The sequence below is a fragment of the Oncorhynchus mykiss genome, chromosome 2, assembly GCF_013265735.2.
Source record: "Oncorhynchus mykiss isolate Arlee chromosome 2, USDA_OmykA_1.1, whole genome shotgun sequence".
Taxonomy (NCBI): Eukaryota; Metazoa; Chordata; class Actinopteri; order Salmoniformes; family Salmonidae; genus Oncorhynchus; species Oncorhynchus mykiss.
The window spans coordinates 14924944-14946322 of NC_048566.1; the positions used below are offsets into that span (position 1 = coordinate 14924944).

The window sequence follows — 21379 nt, forward strand, 5'->3', positions numbered from 1 at the left end:
GTGATTTGGAGTCCCATAGGGCGGAGCACAATTGACCCAGCGTCATCTGGGTTTGGCCGGGGTAGGCCGTCATTGTAAATAAGAATATGTTCTTAACTGACTTGCCTAGTTAAATAAAGGTAAAATACAAATTTTTAAAAAAAGTTCAAAACCACTGGTCTAAACTAAAGGTACCAACCATGTGGTTAGTTGAGAATTACCCAAATGTATAACCACAAACCCATATCTCTGTAGTTCTCTGTCCCTCCATGAAAGATTGGTCAGTAATAGTGCTGCCATCCTGCAAACCCTTCAATGATGATGATGATGAGGACGAAGGTATTCATCTCCATGCTGACTCGTTCAGTAGGTGATCCATAATCGATAATTATCTACTTTGATCAATCAGTGTTAAAGTACTGAAACAAGATTAGGATATCAACCTAATCTAACTTGCCTCTGAGATAAGGAACGCAAATAAACATGCATGCACACATGCACATACACCAGGGAAATAGCCAGAAATTCATTTGTGGATAGGCCTGCATTTTTTTGTTTTTGCTCAATCTAATTGGGTGGACCTGGCAGGGCCTGTCTCCCCAGTGAATGGGCCTGTGTCCACCACAGCCCACCCATGCCTATGCCCCTGACACACACACAGACAGACAAACACAATTTAATCAGACTTCTATCTAACCACTTCCTGGTTCTTGACTCCTCCTCCAAGATGTTACCTTGACAACTCACTCACTTCTCACAATCTGAGATGCCACTGTACAAGACATATCTGTGTGTCCAGTTCCCCTTCCTCAATTGAAGGAGTGTTTCTAAAGGCAGCCCTCTCTAGTCAGTCATTAATCCAGACATGGCTCTCTCATTCCCACTCTGGCCTCTAGGGGGTCAGTGCCAATCATCCTGGTGGGAACACACACCCACCTACACACACACACACACACACACACACACACACACACACACACACACACACACACACACACACACACACACACACACACACACACACACACACACACACACACACACACACACACACACACACACACATTACCTCTGAGGGGAGGATAACTGCTCTGTGTCACCTGCTGAGTCATGTTCCAATAGCATGTTTGTGTGTGTGATGTTATTGAGGTCTAGCAAGACACAGACAAGTGAACATTATGACATTTTAAAGAAAAGATGGATTTTATTCCACTGCTAAACAAAACCAACGGAAAATATCCACACACAGCAAAACATACACAAGATGAGCAGTGCAGATTATCAGTTATCTCAATCGGACAGATAGGACTATGTACAAAACCACAGACATACAAACACCTTGTTATCAGAATTCAAATTGTCCGGATAACCTAGTTAAAGCACTTGGGAGAGAGAACAAGAGATGATAGAGAGAGAGAGAGAGAGAGAGAGAGTCTCAGTGAGGGATCCTAAAAGGATTAGAGATCACTAATTATCTAGCACCTCTCTCTTTTACTATTTCAATCGCTCTGTCGGCTGAGATTGTCAGAACACTGCATGTCCATTGGTTGATTCTCCAGACCGTCACAGAGGCTGGCGAATGGGGTGACAGTTTTGAGGGGTCAATCTAATGTAGACTGCAGTAGGGGTGGGGTTGTGTGTGTGTCCTGGGTCTTAGAGCACTGAAAGGTCATGGCAGGATTTGGACTTCAGGCGGAATGCGACGTTGGCATTGTTCTTGGCCACCATCTTGTCCAGGAAGCGTTTGGCCTTTTTGGGTATGCTGTCGTGGCGTGTGTGTGAGTGTGTGTGTCTGCGGCGGTCGTTGTTCTCCTTGGTGTCTCTGCGTAGTCGTAGCTGCTGTACAATGCCATGGAAGGCTGGCCAGACGTTGTGTTGCATTGCTGCTGACGTCTCAATGAACTTACAGTCAAACACTGCAGCACACACACGGCCCTCTGGAGGGAAAAACAGTCACACATGGTCAGATAGCTGCTGAGAAACTCATAAATACACCATCAAACACCATAGCTCATCCACAGCCCTCTGTAACATACCGTTGAAGTCGGAAGTTTGCATACACCTTAGCCAAATGCATTTAAACTCAGTTTTTCACAATTCCTGACATTTAATTCTAGTAAAAATGCCCTGTCTTAGGTCAGTTAGGATCCCCACTTTATTTTAAAAATGTGAAATGTCAGAATAGTAGAGAGAATGATTTATTTGAGATTTTCTTTATTTTATCAAATTCCAAGTGGGTCAGAAGTTTACATACACTCAATTAGTATTTGGTAGCATTGCCTTTAAATTGTTTAACTTGGGTCAAACGTTTTGGGTAGCCTTCCACAAGCTTCCCACAATAAGTTGGGTGAATTTGTGGCCCATTCCTCCTGACAGAGCTGGTGTAACTGAGTCAGGTTTGTAGGCCTCCTTGCTCGCACACGCTTTTTCAGTTCTGCCCACACATTTTCTATGGGATTGAGGTCAGGGTTTTGTGATGGCCACTCCAATACCTTGACTTTGTTGTCCTTAAGCCATTTTGCCACATCTTTGGAAGTATGCTTGGGGTCATTGTCCATTTGGGAGAACCATTTGCGACCAAGCTTTAACTTCCTTACTGATGTCTTGAGATGTTGCTTCAATATGTCCACATAATATTCTTCCCTCATGATGCCATCTATTTTGTGAAGTGCACCAGTCCCTCCTGCAGCAAAGCACCCCCACAACATGATGCTGCCACCCCCGTGCTTCACGGTTGGGATGGTGTTCTTCGGCTTGCAAGCCCTCCCCTTTAACCTTCAAACATAATGATGGTCATTATGGCCAAACAGTTCTATTTTTGTTTCAGCAGACCAGAGGACATTTCTCCAAAAAGTAAGATCTTTGTCCCCATGTGCAGTTGCAAACCAAAGTCTGGCTTTTTATGGGGGTTTTGGAGCAGTGGCTTCTTCCTTGCTGAGCAGCCTTTTGCGTTATGTCAATATAGGACTTGTTTTACTGTGGATATAGAAACTTTTGTACCTGTTTCCTCCAGCATCTTCACAACGTCCTTTGCTGTTGTTCTGGGATTGATTTGCACTTTTCACACCAAAGTACGTTCATCTCTAGGAGACAGAACGCATCTCCTTCCTTAGTGGTATGATGGTTGCGTGGTCCCATGGTGTTTATACTTGCGCACTATTGTTTGTACAGATGAATGTGGTACCTTCAGGCGTTTGGAAATTGCTCCCAAGGATGAACCAGACTTGTGGATGTCTACAATTTGTTTCTGAGGTCTTGGCTGATTTATTTTGATTTTCCCATGATGTCAAGCAAAGAGGCACTGAGTTTGAAGGTAGGCCTTAAAATACATCCACATCCAAATACATCCAATTGACTCAAATTATGTCAATATGTAAACTTCTGACCCACTGAAATTGTGACACAGTGAATTAATTATAAGTGAAATAATTTGTCTGTAAACAATTGTTGAAAAAATTACTCATGTCCTAGCCGACAAGAAATTTGTGGAGTGGTTGAAAAACAAGTTTGAATGACTCCAACCTAAGTGTATGTGAACTTCTGACATCAACTATATACACATGTGCACGCATGCAAACACACACACACACACACACCAAACCTGTGCCTCCAATCTCACCGTTAACTGACACCTCTCTGCGGCGGACCAAGTCACACTTGTTTCCCACCAGGATGATTGGCGTGTGGTGGGCAGGGCGGTGTTGGCGGAGGGATATACGTAGCTCTGAGGCTTTCAGGAAGGAGGACCGGTCAGTTATAGAGTAGACCAGCAGGTACGCATCGCCTGTCTGTATACACTGGTCCTGAGACGACCCTCCCTCATCCTGAAGGGAACACAAATAGAGACTACGTTAGAGCTGTGACATGTAAACAAACTGTTAGAGTATGGCTAAAACACACACACAGCAAGACAGAGTTCAAACTAGGCCTACAGACTAGAGTTTCATCAAGTAACCATTAGAAGTTTCTCTCTTACCTCCGAGTCCCAGTTGTCCACTAGAGTGACTGTGGCTTTCTCTCCATCCACTGTGACGGTCTGCTCACACACCTCATCTGAAGAACAAACCAATCACTGTGTTAAGAACCACATTTACAACCAACATTTATATTCATACAATTAGTATTGTTCAAGCATCTTACTTTTATATTGATGTAATATGGATGCGTAAAAAGGAGGCCAAGTGGATGTTTCCCTATGTGCCCATTACGCACAACAGCATTAAATACATCCATCACAAGGTCATAATATTGTCCTACCCTATAAAGCATATTTTCCTTATTATCAAGCGCATTGTAATTCATTCACCTCCATAGAGCTCGCACTCGTCACTGTCCATGCTGTCCGCCGCTCCAGCGAAGATGCTGGCAATCGCGGTTTTACCGACCCCTCTGGCGCCCAGCAGCACCACGCGAAACGGTCTCGAGCTGCCGCCGGTATTCCCGGTAGACCCAGTGGAGATGACGGAGTCTGTGGAGTCTAAAGAGGCCCAGCTGTCGCGGCTCCCATCCGATTCCCCGGTGGAGTTCGTGCAGGATTTGGAGCGGGACATGCACGCTGGAGGCGAGAGGCTATCTGATAGGTGGCTCCCGGTATCACTGATGCTCCACCGGTGGAGTTGGTGCTGCAGCCGCAGACTGTGTCGTCGCATACTCAACAGCATGATGATAAGATGATAATATAAGTCAAACTAATAAAACTCGCCCTTTAAAAATAAAGGTGCGCTGAAAAAATACCACTGGACTGGACTATAAAACAAATAATGGAACAGATGAGAATCTCCAAAGTATTCTCAGAAAGTAAAATAAATCCTACAAGTCCATAATTGAGTGAAATGGATGAAGACTGGATACAACCGAATGTCCAAACTCAGGAAACAAGAGTTCATCAAGAGCTACGAGCAAATGTCAGAAGTTGTCCCACATCAGTGGAAGTCAAGCATTAGTGCAGGTAGACAGTTAAATCCTCGAGATGGGAAAGAAAGAGGCTGTTTGATTGTTGAGGTCTCTGAACACTGTGAGCGCGTGTAATCCCGTAAATTGGTCTCTCTCTAATGTTATAATGGGATTTCTTCCGCGGCGAGATTTATATAAAGAAGGGCTCAGCGCGAGATAAGGTTTCCCTGACGTCAAGTCTGTCTCCTCCCTCACCCTTGTGCGTTCTCACGGCTCGGGACCAGTGGTGTTGAGGGGGTCTGGCCCCCCCACCCAGAGGCAGCAGTGGATAAGTGGAGATGTGTGTTTCCACATGTGTAGGCTACTGCCAATGTTTCTGATACTGTAGAGGCTGAGCAGGGACATATCATAACAGCCTGGTCTCATAGATTAGACATAACATAGTAAACGTAATTCCGGGATACCAAATTAGTATAGTAGTAATATGATATGTTATGTTTGGTATGGCTACATGGTTCCTTTACATAACAATGGCTAACTGTGATCATGCATTAAGATCCAGGGTTAACACTTTCTCACAAAGCAACTGTTTTGATTATGCAGAAGTTGTTGATTCTCCTCTTCACACGTCTTTAGTGTCACACTGGGTGATGGAAACACACTTCCCCAAAAATAACAGTAGAGCTCACATTAACATAATCACTGGTTACGCTCTGGTGCTGCAATGGAAAAAGGTCATATAAAGCCGTGCATTTGAGTGACAGAAGTCCCCAGTACATTCTCCTCTAGGCAGAGGCATCATGCCCACAGGGGGCACAAGGGCACATGCCCCCTCAGATGTGTCCTGTTTAAAAAACAAGAATAATAAAAAAGATATGTTGTTGTTGTTTCTCTGTAATACTACTAGCCACATAGATATTTTATGAAGTTGGCTTTAGCTAGCCTCATAACTAGCTACCAAGAGCCATTTCAGGCTATCAAGTTAGAGTAGCTACAGTGCATTTGGATAGTATTCAGACCCCTTGACTTTTTCCACATTTTATTACGTTACAGCCTTATTATAACATTGATTACATTGTTTTTTTCCCTCACCAATCCACACACAATGCCCCATAATGACAAAGCAAAAACAGGTTTATAGAAATGTTTGCAAATGTATAAAAAAAAACGTAAACGTTTCATTTACGTAAGTATACAGACACTTTACTCAGTACTTTGCTGAAGCACCTTTGGCAGCGATTACAGCCTTGAATCTTGGGTATGACACTACAAACTTGGCACACCTGTATTTGGGAAGTTTCTCCCATTCTTCTCTGCAGATCCTCTAAAGCTCTGTCAGGTTGGATGGGGAGTGTCGCTTCACAGCTATTTTCAGGTCTCTCCAGAGATGTTAGATCGGGTTCAAGTCCGGGCTCTGGCTGGGCCACTCAAGGACATTCAGAGACTTGTCCCAAAGCCACTCATGCGTTTTCTTGGCTGTATGCTTAGGGTCGTTGTTCTGTTGGAAGGTGAACCTTCACTCCCAATCTGAGGTCCTGAGTGATCTGCAGCAGGTTTCGTAAAGGATCTCTCTGTACTTTGCTCCGTTCATCGTTGCCTCGATCCTGACTAGTCCTCCAGTCCCTGCCGCTGAAAAACATTCCCACAGCATGATGCTGTCGTCACCATGCTTCACCATAGGGATAGTGCCAGGTTTCCTCCAGACGTGACGCTTGGCATTCAGGCCAAAGAGTTCAATCTTGGTTTCATCAGACCAGATAATCTTGTTTCTCATGGTCTGAGAGTCCTTTTGATGCCTTTTGGCAAACTCCAAGCATGCTGTCATGTGCCTTTTACTGAGGCTTCCATCTGGCCACTCTACCATAAAGTCCTGAGAGATGGCTGTCCCTCTGGAAGGTTCTCCTATCTCCACAGAGGAACGATGGAGCTCTGTCGGAGTGACTTTCGGGTTCTTGGTCATCTCCCTGACCAAGGCCCTTCTCCCCTGATTGTTCAGTTTGGCCGGGTGGCCAGCTCTAGGAAGAGTCCAAACTTCTCCCATTTAAGAATGATGGAGGCCACTGTGTTCTTGAAGACCTTCAATGCTGTCTAGGAGCTCTACGGACAATTCTTTCGACCTCTTGACTTGGTTTTTGATATGACTTGCACTGTCAACTGTGGGACCAGAAAAGGCACAGGTACAGTGCCTTGCGAAAGTATTCGGCCCCCTTGAACTTTACGACCTTTTGCCACATTTCAGGCTTCAAACATAAAGATATAAAACTGTATTTTTTTGTGAAGAATCAACAACAAGTGGGACACAATCATGAAGTGGAACGACATTTATTGGATATTTCAAACTTTTTTAACAAATCAAAAACTGAAAAATTGGGCGTGCAAAATTATTCAGCCCCCTTAAGTTAATACTTTGTAGCGCCACCTTTTGCTGCGATTACAGCTGTAAGTCGCTTGGGGTATGTCTCTATCAGTTTTGCACATCGAGAGACTGACATTTTTTCCCATTCCTCCTTGCAAAACAGCTCGAGCTCAGTGAGGTTGGATGGAGAGCATTTGTGAACAGCACTTTTCAGTTCTTTCCACAGATTCTCGATTGGATTCAGGTCTGGACTTTGACTTGGCCATTCTAACACCTGGATATGTTTATTTTTGAACCATTCCATTGTAGATTTTGCTTTATGTTTTGGATCATTGTCTTGTTGGAAGGCAAATCTCCGTCCCAGTCTCAGGTCTTTTGCAGACTCCATCAGGTTTTCTTCCAGAATGGTCCTGTATTTGGCTCCATCCATCTTCCCATCAATTTTAACCATCTTCCCTGTCCCTACTGAAGAAAAGCAGGCCCAAACCATGATGCTGCCACCACCATGTTTGACAGTGTGGATGGTGTGTTCAGCTGTGTTGCTTTTACGCCAAACATAACATTTTGCATTGTTGCCAAAAAGTTCAATTTTGGTTTCATCTGACCAGAGCACCTTCTTCCACATGTGTCTCCCAGGTGGCTTGTGGCAAACTTTAAACAACACTTTTTATGGATATCTTTAAGAAATTGCTTTCTTGCCACTCTTCCATAAAGGCCAGATTTGTGCAATATACGACTGATTGTTGTCCTATGGACAGAGTCTCCCACCTCAGCTGTAGATCTCTGCAGTTCATCCAGAGTGATCATGGGCCTCTTGGCTGCATCTCTGATCAGTCTTCTCCTTGTATGAGCTGAAAGTTTAGAGGGACGGCCAGGTCTTGGTAGATTTGCAGTGGTCTGATACTCCTTCCATTTCAATATTATCGCTTGCACAGTGCTCCTTGGGATGTTTAAAGCTTGGGAAATCTTTTTGTATCCAAATCCGGCTTTAAACTTCTTCACAACAGTATCTCGGACCTGCCTGGTGTGTTCCTTGTTCTTCATGATGCTCTCTGCGCTTTTGACGGACCTCTGAGACTATCACAGTGCTGGTGCATTTATACGGAGACTTGATTACACACAGGTGGATTGTATTTATCATCATTAGTCATTTAGGTCAACATTGGATCATTCAGAGATCCTCACTGAACTTCTGGAGATCATTTGCTGCACTGAAAGTAAAGGGGCTGAATAATTTTGCACGCCCAATTTTTCAGTTTTTGATTTGTTAAAAAAGTTTGAAATATCCAATAAATGTCGTTCCACTTCATGATTGTGTCCCACTTGTTGTTGATTCTTCACAAAAAAATACAGTTTTATATCTTTATGTTTGAAGCCTGAAATGTGGTAAAAGGTCGCAAAGTTCAAGGGAGCCGAATACTTTTGCAAGGCACTATGTGCCTTTCCAAGTCATGTACAATCAATTGAATTTACCACAGGTGGACTCAAGTCAAGTTGTAGAAACATCTCAAGGATGATCAATGGAAACAGGATGCACCTGAGCTCAAATTTGAGACTCATAGCAAAGGGTCTGAATACTTATGTAAATAAGGTATTTCTGTTTTTCATTTTGAATAAAGTTGCAAAGAATGTCTAAAAAACTGTTTTCACTGGTCATTATGGGGTACTGTGTGTAGACTGATGAGGTAAAAACATTATTTAATCCACTTTAGAATAAGGCTGAAATGTAACAAAATGTGGGAAAAGTCAAGGGGTCTGAACACTTTCCAAATGCACTGTAGCTTGTCTAACTAACAAGCCTGCTGGCAAGGTTGGTAGACTTTAGAAAAGAAAGACATTACTAAATGTAATGAATAAGACACACATTCCTTTTAATCTTTTACCCAGATTTTAGCAGAGAATCAATTGTTTCTTTAGATTTAGAGGTCGCCTTACTGCAGTAGGCTTACGGAATACTTAGATTAATACCGCCAATGAGATGAAACACTGGGCCAGGAGTTACACCACAAGTCACACTGGGCCAGGAGTTACATCACAAGTCACACTGGGCCAGGAGTAAATCCATGAGTCACACTGGGCCAGGAGTAAAACCATGAGTCACACTGGTCCAGGAGTTACACCACAAGTAACACTGGGCCAGGAGTGAAACCATGAGTCACACTGGGCCAGGAGTTACATTACGAGTCACACAGTCCTCTGATGTCCTCCCCCAACTTATGCAAAAGCATCTCTTTTCCTACCTAACAAACTAAAATAATGACAATGATAAGTCCCCACAATCACACTTCCACATACACATATCCACTCACACACTCTTTCACAATTCAGGCACCAGACAAGAGTCCTGTCATCCACATTTATACTATTCACATTATTGGGCCAGGTTTCATTTCACATGTCTATAAGGTGCAGTAGTCCAGGGTTTCCCAAACACCCCCCCCCCCCCCCCCCCCCCATGGGTGCACAATTCGTTTTTTGCCATAGCACTACACAGCTGATTCAAATAACCAACTCATCATCCAGCTTTGATTATTTGAGTCAGCTGTGTAGTGCTGGGGCAAAAACCTAAATGTGCACCCATGTAGACCTAGTTTGGGAAACCGTGCAGTAGTCCAAACGGTTGTCACATCCCCAGGTCTCCTCAGGTAACAGCAGGAAGGTTGGTTGGCTCACAACCTCTATCACTGATCCTAACACTGTAATCTGGAGCTGTTCTAACTTGGGGTCAGGATCAATCAGATTCAGCTGAGGACAGCCAGACCGACAGGCAGGCAGAGAGCAAAGATGAGGAGCGCTCACACACACACACTGCTGTAGACAATGAAGGATGGGGCTGAGTTTCAAACCTATGCCTGTTCACCGAGTGTAGGAAGGACCCGCCTGGATGTTACGTCTGGGTGGTGCAACAGGTATAATGGGCTGGTCTGACCTAGTGCATGCTACGTCAGACATTCATAGCGTTATGTCATAAGCCCAGCAGATGCAGCAGACCCCAGGTGCTTGGCCCTGTACACTTGGTCCCCCAGTCCTGCCCTGTACACTGGCACTCTCATGTCCACTGCTGTGGTGTCAGGTCCTGGTCAGAGAGGAGAGGCTGCTGTGGTATCAGGTTCTGGTCAGAGAGGAGAGGCTGCTGTGGTATTGGGTCCTGGTCAGAGAGGAGAGGCTGCTGTGGTATCAGGTTCTGGTCAGAGAGGAGAGGCTGCTGTGGTATCAGGTCCTGGTCAAAGAGGAGAGGAGAGGCTGCTGTGGTATCAGGTCCTGGTCAGAGAGGAGAGGAGAGGCTGCTGTGGTATCAGGTCCTGGTCAGAGAGGAGAGGAGAGGCTGCTGTGGTATAAGGTCCTGGTCAGAGAGGAGAGGCTGCTGTGGTATCAGGTCCTGGTCAAAGAGGAGAGAGGCTGCTGTGGTATCAGGTCCTGGTCAGAGAGGAGAGGCTGCTGTGGTATTGGGTCCTGGTCAGAGAGGAGAGGCTGCTGTGGTATCAGGTCCTGGTCAAAGAGGAGAGGAGAGACTGCTGTGAAATCAGGTCCTGGTCAGAGAGGCTGCTGTTTATTAAATCCTGCTGATCTCAGCTGATCTCATCGGCCGGACCGATGGCTGAGAGGACAATAAATCCCTGTTAAGTGCTAAAACACCATCAGGGTGTGTGTGTTTGTGGGGGGACTATGGTCCAGTCAGAGTCAGAGCAGCCAGTCCAGTCAGAGTCAGAGCAGCCGGTCCAGTCAGAGTCAGAGCAGCCGGTCCAGTCAGTCAGAGTCAGAGCAGCCGATCCAGCCAGTCAGAGTCAGAGCAGCCGATCCAGTCAGTCAGAGTCAGAGCAGCCATTCCAGTCAGTCAGAGTCAGAGCAGCCAGTCCAGTCAGAGTCAGAGCAGCCGGTCCAGTCAGTCAGAGTCAGAGCAGCCGGTCCAGTCAGTCAGAGTAGCCGGTCCAGTCAGAGTCAGAGCAGCCGATCCAGTCAGTCAGAGTCAGAGCAGCCGATCCAGCCAGTCAGAGTCAGAGCAGCCGGTCCAGTCAGAGTCAGTGCAGCTGGTCCAGTCAGTCAGAGCAGCCGATCCAGTCAGTCAGAGTCAGAGCAGCCGATCCAGCCAGTCAGAGTCAGAGCAGCCGGTCCAGTCAGTCAGAGTCAGAGCAGCCATTCCAGTCCCAAACATGCCCTTTTATCATCTGCTGCTAATGCTTGTTGTTTGCTATTAATATACTTTTGATGAATAGACACGACAGTAAAACGGTGAGTCTGTGGGCCCTGGATTAAAGCCTAGTGAATGGATGTGCACTAATACACTATTGCAGTGACCTATAAGGTTCATACCACATCTCTATTCATACCTTCTTCAACAATAAGCCTGGACTCACACACAGTCTACTTGTCTGTGTGTGTGTGTCCTTGTGTGTGCGTGTTAGACACACAGGAGCGTTTCTAACAACTTTCCATTAGTGTGTGTCATGTCCTCTCAACAAAGATCACTGTCTGGATAGAGAGTGACTGTTTGACTCTCTTGTCTGCTGGACACGTGAAAAACAACATGGTCTATAGAACCCACAATGCACTGTGTCTGAGGCGAGATGCGTCTCACGGCACCATGACGTGCTCTTAGCGGGAGTGCGAGGCTGAATGCAATCATGAGTTACATAGAGATGGTTGCTATGGTGATGCCATTTTGCAAAGAACTCAAGGTAGTACTTTAACTGTCTCTTCTCTCTGTATGGACGCAGATGTAGAGGAAGTGGTTTGGGAAACTGCGTTCGTATGATGAGTCATCTTGTCTGTGCCATGAAGACTCGAATCTCATGCATATACCGATACGGTCAAATATATTGGCAACCTTGTACTTTACAATGGAGTGCAATGGGGCAGAATGTTTTGTTTTCTCTTTCAAAACTGCTTGAATGGCTATTTTTACCCAGTACGCACCTGTACTTACCACAGGTGAGAAACTACACTTGCCGAGTATGACTTGCCTCGAACCAAAGAAATGAGAATTTGTAATAACATTTTTTATTTATTTTTTACTTTGAAGTGATAAATCTCAATTTCAGTTTTGATTATTATAATTGTTTAGGTCCTGTGAAATTGTTAATCAAACAATTACACGTGTTAACACCAAACGTTTTTCAATGTCAACTGATTTTAGAAGAAATTATAAATTGTCTAAAAGTGCCAATATATTTAGGCTTTAACTCTGTAGGCTAATGGTCTTGAGGCTCGGGGATGAACCCGGTTCAATATGTAACAGCTTTCTTCCTGGGAAGGAGAGGCGGACCAAAACGCAGCGTGGTTGGAGTTCATGGTTCTTTAATAAGAGACACTTAACATGAACTAACTACAAAACAATAAATGTGAAAACAGTCCTATCTGGTGCATAGACACAAAGAAAAGAAACAATCACCCACAAATCCCAACACAAAACAGGCTACCTAAATATGGTTCCCAATCAGAGACAATGACTAACACCTGCCTCTGATTGAGAACCATATCAGGCCAAACATAGAAATAGACAAACCAGACACACAACATAGACTGCCCACCCAGCTCACGTCCTGACCAACACTAAAACAAGGAAAACACAAAAGAACTATGGTCAGAACGTGACACAATAATACCAAGTTGGTCAGACCTACAGTACTTCCTCTGTCAATAGTCTGGGCCTTTATGTCATGGGAGGTAGAGAAATTGCCCTGTAACTAAGTGCAGGGTTACTGGTTCAAGGCCCACTCCAGCAGTTTCCGCTATATCACTACACTAAAAGGGAGAGCTGAATGCAATTCAGACCGAGTTATTACACAACCAGCCTAGCTGACAAACACAGGGTGTGGGCCTGATCACTTGTGTTGTGTAATAATTATAATAATTGTGTTTCTGTTGAGGACAGGGCATGTCAGACAGACTCCATTCAATCTGCCATACAAATCAACCAACAATGCCACACATACACAAACACAGACTAAATCATCTGAAACCAGGACAGTGGACACACCCTGATCCATAAGTCCCACGCAGCTGCTTGGTGCTGCAGCAGACAAATTACGACACACACACACCAAAGGACACACAATTCAAATGGGCAGACCTCTAGCAGCAGGAGATAAGAGGCTCCATCTCTATCAGTAGTAACTACAGTACTGAGGCTCCATCTCTACCAGTAGTAATTACAGTACTGAGGCTCCATCTCTACCAGTAGTAACTACAGTACTGAGGCTCCATCTCTACCAGTAGTAACTACAGTACTGAGGCTCCATCTCTACCAGTAGTAACTACAGTACTGAGGCTCCATCTCTACCAGTAGTATCTACAGTACTGAGGCTCTCCATCTCTACCAGTAGTAACTACAGTACTGAGGTTCTCCATCTCTACCAGTAGTAACTACAGTACTGAGGCTCCATCTCTACCAGTAGTAACTACAGTACTGAGGTTCTCCATCTCTACCAGTAGTAATTACAGTACTGAGGCTCTCCATCTCTACCAGTAGTAATTACAGTACTGAGGCTCTCCATCTCTACCAGTAGTAACTACAGTACTGAGGCTCTCCATCTCTACCAGTAGTATCTACAGTACTGAGGCTCTCCATCTCTACCAGTAGTAACTACAGCACTGAGGTTCTCCATCTCTACCAGTAGTAACCACAGTAGAGGCTCTCCATCTCTACCAGTAGTAACCACAGTACTGAGGCTCTCCATCTCTACCAGTAGTAACTACAGTACTGAGGTTCTCCATCTCTACCAGTAGTAACCACAGTACTGAGGTTCTCCATCTCTACCAGTAGTAACTACAGTACTGAGGCTCTCCATCTCTACCAGTAGTAACCACAGTACTGAGGCTCTCCATCTCTACCAGTAGTAACTACAGTACTGAGGCTCTCCATCTCTACCAGTAGTAACCACAGTACTGAGGCTCTCCATCTCTACCAGTAGTAACCACAGTACTGAGGCTCTCCATCTCTACCAGTAGTATCTACAGTACTGAGGCTCTCCATCTCTACCAGTAGTAACTACAGTACTGAGGCTCTCCATCTCTACCAGTAGTATCCACAGTACTGAGGCTCTCCATCTCTACCAGTAGTAACCACAGTACTGAGGCTCTCCATCTCTACCAGTAGTATCTACAGTACTGAGGCTCTCCATCTCTACCAGTAGTATCTACAGTACTGAGGCTCTCCATCTCTACCAGTAGTAACTACAGTACTGAGGCTCCATCTCTACCAGTAGTAACCACAGTACTGAGGCTCTCCATCTCTACCAGTAGTAACCACAGTACTGAGGCTCTCCATCTCTACCAGTAGTAACTACAGTACTGAGGCTCTCCATCTCTACCAGTAGTAACTACAGTACTGAGGCTCCATCTCTACCAGTAGTAACTACAGTACTGAGGCCCCATCTCTACCAGTAGTAACTACAGTACTGAGGCTCCATCTCTACCAGTAGTAACTACAGTACTGAGGCTCCATCTCTACCAGTAGTAACTACAGTACTGAGGCTCCATCTCTACCAGTAGTAACTACAGTACTGAGGCTCTCCATCTCTACCAGTAGTAACTACAGTACTGAGGCTCTCCATCTCTACCAGTAGTAACTACAGTCCTGAGGGTCTCCATCTCTACCAGTAGTAACTACAGTACTGAGGTTCTCCATCTCTACCAGTAGTAACTACAGTACTGAGGTTCTCCATCTCTACCAGTAGTAACTACAGTACTGAGGCTCCATCTCTACCAGTAGTAACTACAGTACTGAGGTTCTCCATCTCTACCAGTAGTAACTACAGTACTGAGGTTCTCCATCTCTACCAGTAGTAACTACAGTACTGAGGCTCCATCTCTACCAGTAGTAACTACAGTACTGAGGCCCCATCTCTACCAGTAGTAACTACAGTACTGAGGCCCCATCTCTACCAGTAGTAACTACAGTACTGAGGCCCCATCTCTACCAGTAGTAACTACTGTACTGAGGCTGGCTCTCCCAGGGTGGTGGCATGTGTTCACATTCCCTTCATGCCAGCCTTGCTGTGTGTGTGGTTCTGGACTATAACTCAGATAATATAAACCTTTATGAAACAGTTGAAGACAGTGGAAACACACACTTTGCCAAGAATAAAACAGTTGACATGGACACTCATTCAGCTGGATACCTCTCATTCCAGAAGTAATTTCCACCTCTCCATCCCTAAAAGTCAAACACAGGTTTTAATGGAGAGAGTTTAATTAATCTGCAGTGGTTGATACATTTGCAGTGTTTAGATACTACTGCACTGTTGGAGCTAGGAACACAAGCATTTCACTACACCTGCAATAACATGTGTGTGAACAACACAATTTGATTTGATTAATTTGCAGTGTTTGATTCATGTAAGTAAGCGTTTCACGGTCAGGTCTACTCCACCTGTGGTATTCGGCGCATGTCACAAATAACATTTGATTTGATCTGCAGTGTTTGATTCATCAGCAGTGTTTGATTCATCTGCAGTGTTTGATTCATCTTGTTATTTCTGCAACAGAAAAAAAGACTGATAGAATACACAGTATAACGTAGCAGTTTATTCCATAATTTACACGTTCTCTTCTATCAAACTGTAAAAACAGTAGAGAATATAAAGACAGAATAACATAGTCCAATGTTTCTCAGAAAGGGACAATTCTTAGGTCTCTGCATGAGGTCATTTGTGGAAAGCCTGTGTGTGTGTGTTATTGAGTGATGTGTGAGATGGTGGACTGGAAGGCGAAGGAGATGTGGGTTCGTGCATGGTCCAGGTAAGCATCTCTGAAGGTGTGTGTGTCCCCTGCGAAGTGTCTCCACTGCATCAGCTCTGACATGCTCAGATGCTTCTGCCCCGCCCCACCACGGTCACCTTGACGACCCAGCTGGCACGGCCTATCAGACGCAGGTGCCTCATCCTCTCCTTCTTCTATAATAAACACAAGAAACACATTAAATAAAAACACAAGCAGACAACGGGTGTGATTATACACTGCTCAAAAAAATAAAGGGAACACTTAAACAACACAATGTAACTCCAAGTCAATCACACTTCTGTGAAATCAAACTGTCCACTTAGGAAGCAACACTGATTGACAATACATTTCACATGCTGTTGTGCAAATGGAATAGACAACAGGTGGAAATTATAGGCAATTAGCAACACCCCCAATAAAGGAGTGGTTCTGCAGGTGGTGACCACAGACCACTTCTCAGTTCCTATGCTTCCTGGCTGATGTTTTGGTCACTTTTGAATGCTGGCGGTGCTTTCACTCTAGTGGTAGCATGAGACGGAGTCTACAACCCACACAAGTGGCTCAGGTAATGCAGCTCATCCAGGATGGCACATCAATGCGAGCTGTGGCAAGAAGGTTTGCTGTGTCTGTCAGCGTAGTGTCCAGAGCATGGAGGCGCTACCATGAGACAGGCCAGTACATCAGGAGACGTGGAGGAGGCCGTAGGAGGGCTACAACCCAGCAGCAGGACCGCTACCTCCGCCTTTGTGCAAGGAGGAGCAGGAGGAGCACTGCCAGAGCCCTGCAAAATGACCTCCAGCAGGCCACAAATGTGCATGTGTCTGCTCAAACGGTCAGAAACAGACTCCATGAGGGTGGTATGAGGGTCCGACGTCCACAGGTGGGGGTTGTGCTTACAGCCCAACACCGTGTAGGACGTTTGGCATTTGCCAGAGAACACCAAATTCGCCACTGGCGCTCTGTGCTCTTCACAGATGAAAGCAGGTTCACACTGAGCACATGTGACAGACGTGACAGAGTCTGGAGACACCGTGGAGAACATTCTGCTGCCTGCAACATCCTCCAGCATGACCGGTTTGGCGGTGGGTCAGTCATGGTGTGGGGTGGCATTTCTTTGGGGGGCCGCACAGCCCTCCATGTGCTCGCCAGAGGTTGCCTGACTGCCATTAGGTACCGAGATGAGATCCTCAGACCCCTTGTGAGACCATATGCTGGTGCGGTTGGCCCTGGGTTCCTCCTAATGCAAGACAATGCTAGACCTCATGTGGCTGGAGTGTGTCAGCAGTTCCTGCAAGAGGAAGGCATTGATGCTATGGACTGGCCCGCCCGTTCCCCAGACCTGAATCCAATTGAGCACATCTGGGACATCATGTTCCGCTCCATCCACCAACGCCACGTTGCACCACAGACTGTCCAGGAGTCCTCATGGAGTCTGTTTCTGACCGTTTGAGCACACATGCACATTTGTGGCCTGCTTGAGGTCATTTTGCAGGGCTCTGGCAGTGCTCCTCCTTGCACAAAGGCGGAGGTAGCGGTCCTGCTGCTGGGTTGTTGCCCTCCTACGGCCTCCTCCACGTCTCCTGATGTACTGGCCTGTCTCCTGGTAGCGCCTCCATGCTCTGGACAGTACGCTGACAGACACAGCAAACCTTCTTGCCACAGCTCACATTGATGTGCCATCCTGGATGAGCTGCACTACCTGAGCCACTTGTGTGGGTTGTAGACTCCGTCTCATGCTACCACTAGAGTGAAAGCACCGCCAGCATTCAAAAGTGACCAAAACATCAGCCAGGAAGCAGAGGAACTGAGAAGTGGTCTGTGGTCACCACCTGCAGAACCACTCCTTTATTGGGTGTGTCTTGCTAATTGCCTATAATTTCCACCTGTTGTCTATTCCATTTGCACAACAGCATGTGAAATGTATTGTCAATCAGTGTTGCTTCCTAAGTGGACAGTTTGATTTCACAGAAGTGTGATTGACTTGGAGTTACATTGTGTTGTTTAAGTGTTCCCTTTATTTTTTTGAGCAGTGTATATATATATATATATTACCCGGGGCTGATCCGTCCATACTGCAGCTGCAGTGTAGCAGGTCGTGAGTGAGACAGGGTGTGTCCGTCAGACTGAAGAGATCTCGCAGCTCATTGGAGGAGAAGCTGGTGTGCTCCGCCCCTTTCCCCAAGTCCACCACTGTCCCAGAAAGCCCCTGTTTGGACACCTGCCTCTGGAAGATACGCTCCTCTATGGTACCTGCAGTGAGCAGGCGGTAGATGTGAACAGTCTTCTTCTGTCCGTCTCTCCACACTCGTGACATTGCCTGGAGGGGGACAGACACACAGACAGACACACACACATCAGCCCAACTATCACATCAGGAGGAAGGCCTCTTCCTCATCCTCACTCCTCCAAGAGCATAGCAGGTACTGACTGACCAGTAACGTGTAAATGTGTGTTTCAGATGTGAACGAAACATACACTAATGCTGGTGAGTGAGAGTGTGTGTGTGTGTACCTGTATATCGTTGGCAGGGTTCCAGTCGATGTCGTATAGGACCAGGTGGGAGGCGCCGATCAGGTTAAGCCCCAACCCTCCGGCTTTAGAACTCAGGAGGAAGAGGAAGTGGGCGGAGTGAGGGCTGTTGAAGTTGTCCACCAATCGCTGCCTCTGGATGGTGGGGGTGTTGCCGTCCAGGCGACAGTAGGTGTAGCCCAGGTGGACACACAGGTCCTGGAGTAGGTCTAACGTCTGAGTGTAGTTGGACACCAACACCACCCTGTACACACACACATATTCACACACACAGGATCAAGATGGTCAAGATCATCTCACGGTTATGTGCCAGAGTATGAGTGGGTCAACCATAGAATTAGAATACTAGACTGGACATGAACCTTCTTATGATGGTCTAAAGATCAGCCATGTTGGTCAGGGAGTTCTGTGATAAGATATTGTATATAAGATATTATATAAAGTAATGCATTTTAAGAATTTATCTGCCGTGTGTTTGTTAGCCAGACAGTTTTAGAGGAATGATATATAAATGTTTCTAATTAACTGCCAACATTCCATTGAAACAACACAGTCAATCCACAGCCAGACACTGGCTGACATCAGTTGACGATGGGACTGAGACAAGTTGTAAATGCAACAAGTACTGACATTGTATCATATAACTAAAATGTTGACATTTATGGTCTGTTCACATATATTTATACAGAGGCTATTTATACAGAAAATGTGTATAAAATCCATATACATTGTATTTATAATTATATGACACTATTTTAGGTTGACAATAATTCTATTACACAATTTCTGATATCACATGCTTTGGTTTTATTTTCCTCTATAAGAAACATCTGGATTCTGCCTCTATGGTCATTCATTCCAATTAGACAGGTTTGGATTTCTCCCTGGCCAATATGGCTGCCATTTTCACTCCATTCTGGACCTTTGAGGGTTTATGACAGCCCATCTAGTAATTTAATAGGATCCCTATGGTGTCAACAAACCAATGCCAGTGTGCCCGGATCCCTGGACACACTTCATACTAACACGCACACACATACACACACACCTACCTGTCAGTAGGGCTGAGGTGGTGAATAGTGGTCAGAAGGTCAGACAGGACCAGTAGTTTCCCTGAGTCAGCTGTACTGAAGCCCCCAGAAGAGTAAGACTCTGGAAAGACACCTCTTAGCCCTTCATACAGAGAACCCTCTGCTGAGCTGCCATCAGAACGCTCCTGGAACACACACACAATCATCATCATCATCATTGTTGTCATCATCATTGTGTCTTTATGTGTCATACCTGTACAGTGGAGTAGAGCAGTCCTGGGTGGTTGCAGAGCTTTTTCAGGGCGGTGATGCAGGCGAGGTGTGTGTGAGTCTGTGTCGACCCCTGTAGACAGGCCCGGATGACACGGTGCGAGAGGAGAACCTGGTACAGCTCCCGCTGCAAGGGGGAGGGGCTACAGAACACTGTCCAATCAAGACGAGGCGGCAGGTAGCGGTTGATGATCTCTTGGGTCCGCCTCAGAATAAACAGACCAGTCAGACGAGAGAGCTCAGCCGCTCGCTCCTCCCCCAAAACTCTCTCCTCCTACAGGGAGAGATATAGAGAAGGAATGAAGGGAGAGATAGAGATGGGGACAGTACCTCAGTGCAAGAGGGCTGTTGTGAGCGTATAATAGAGAGATAGTGTAGAGGTATAGAGACAGAGACAGAGATAGAGATGCAGACAGTATCTCAGTGTAGGAGGGCTGTTGTGAGCGTACAATAGAGAGAAGTGTAGAGGTATAGAGACAGAGATAGAGATAGAGATGCAGACAGTACCTCAGTGTAGGAGGGCTGTTGTGAGCGTACAATAGAGAGAAGTGTAGAGGTATAGAGACAGAGAGTGTAGATGGGTAATGTACCTCAGTGCAAGAGCGCTGTTGTGAGCGTACAATAGAGAGAAGTGTAGAGGTATAGAGACAGAGATAGAGATAGAGATGCAGACAATATCTCAGTGTAGGAGGGCTGTTGTGAGCGTACAATAGAGAGAAGTGTAGAGGTATAGAGACAGAGATAGAGATGCAGACAGTACCTCAGTGTAGGAGGGCTGTTGTGAGCGTACAATAGAGAGAAGTGTAGAGGTATAGAGACAGAGATAGAGATGCAGACAGTATCTCAGTGTAGGAGGGCTGTTGTGAGCGTACAATAGAGAGAAGTGTAGAGGTACAGAGACAGAGATAGAGATGCAGACAGTACCTCAGTGTAGGAGGGCTGTTGTGAGCGTACAATAGAGAGATAGTGTAGAGGTATAGAGACAGAGATAGAGATGCAGACAGTATCTCAGTGTAGGAGGGCTGTTGTGAGCGTACAATAGAGAGAAGTGTAGAGGTATAGAGACAGAGATAGAGATGCAGACAATATCTCAGTGTAGGAGGGCTGTTGTGAGCGTACAATAGAGAGAAGTGTAGAGGTATAGAGACAGAGATAGAGATGCAGACAGTACCTCAGTGTAGGAGGGCTGTTGTGAGCGTACAATAGAGAGAAGTGTAGAGGTATAGAGACAGAGATAGAGATAGAGATGCAGACAGTACCTCAGTGTAGGAGGGCTGTTGTGAGCGTACAATAGAGAGAAGTGTAGAGGTATAGAGACAGAGATAGAGATGCAGACAGTATCTCAGTGTAGGAGGGCTGTTGTGAGCGTACAATAGAGAGAAGTGTAGAGGTATAGAGACAGAGATAGAGATGCAGACAGTATCTCAGTGTAGGAGGGCTGTTGTGAGCGTACAATAGAGAGATAGTGTAGAGGTATAGAGACAGAGACAGAGATGGAGATGCAGACAGTATCTCAGTGTAGGAGGGCTGTTGTGAGCGTACAATAGAGAGAAGTGTAGAGGTATAGAGACAGAGATAGAGATGCAGACAGTATCTCAGT

General features: G+C 45.6%; 2 protein-coding genes across 2 annotated transcripts in view; both read right to left on the bottom strand.

Annotated features, from left to right (window-relative positions):
* Positions 1-1158: 1158 nt before the first annotated feature.
* On the bottom strand, positions 1159-5046 carry gem (GTP binding protein overexpressed in skeletal muscle). Its single transcript, XM_021620950.2, has 4 exons — positions 4286-5046; positions 3956-4032; positions 3599-3803; positions 1159-1916 (listed from the first exon to the last, which is right to left on the bottom strand). Exons 1-4 carry the CDS (start codon positions 4638-4640, stop codon positions 1633-1635), a joined length of 921 nt encoding a protein of 306 aa, XP_021476625.2. The 5' UTR covers positions 4641-5046; the 3' UTR covers positions 1159-1632.
* Positions 5047-15734: 10688 nt separating this feature from the next.
* Positions 15735-21379, bottom strand: part of LOC110507950 (DNA repair and recombination protein RAD54B) — a 33679-nt gene continuing 28034 nt past the window's right edge. Inside the window, exons 11-15 of the mRNA XM_036938620.1 lie at positions 19763-20053; positions 19531-19694; positions 18461-18722; positions 18002-18266; positions 15735-16122 (exon numbers count right to left, since the gene is read on the bottom strand). Coding sequence (XP_036794515.1) covers positions 15902-16122; positions 18002-18266; positions 18461-18722; positions 19531-19694; positions 19763-20053 — 1203 coding nt within the window. The 3' untranslated portion in view covers positions 15735-15901. The remainder of the gene's footprint in view (positions 16123-18001; positions 18267-18460; positions 18723-19530; positions 19695-19762; positions 20054-21379) is intronic.

Bases quoted from the DNA above. Each gene is read 5' to 3' on its own strand.
- gem (XM_021620950.2), bottom strand. From the start codon at position 4,640: ATGCTGTTGAGTATGCGACGACACAGTCTGCGGCTGCAGCACCAACTC. The intron at 4,033-4,285 runs GTGAATGAATTA...TTTGTTCTTCAG, and splicing joins CGAGTGCGAGCTCTATGGAG to ATGAGGTGTGTGAGCAGACC. The intron at 1,917-3,598 runs GTGAGATTGGAG...TTTTCCCTCCAG, and splicing joins CAGAGAGGTGTCAGTTAACG to AGGGCCGTGTGTGTGCTGCA.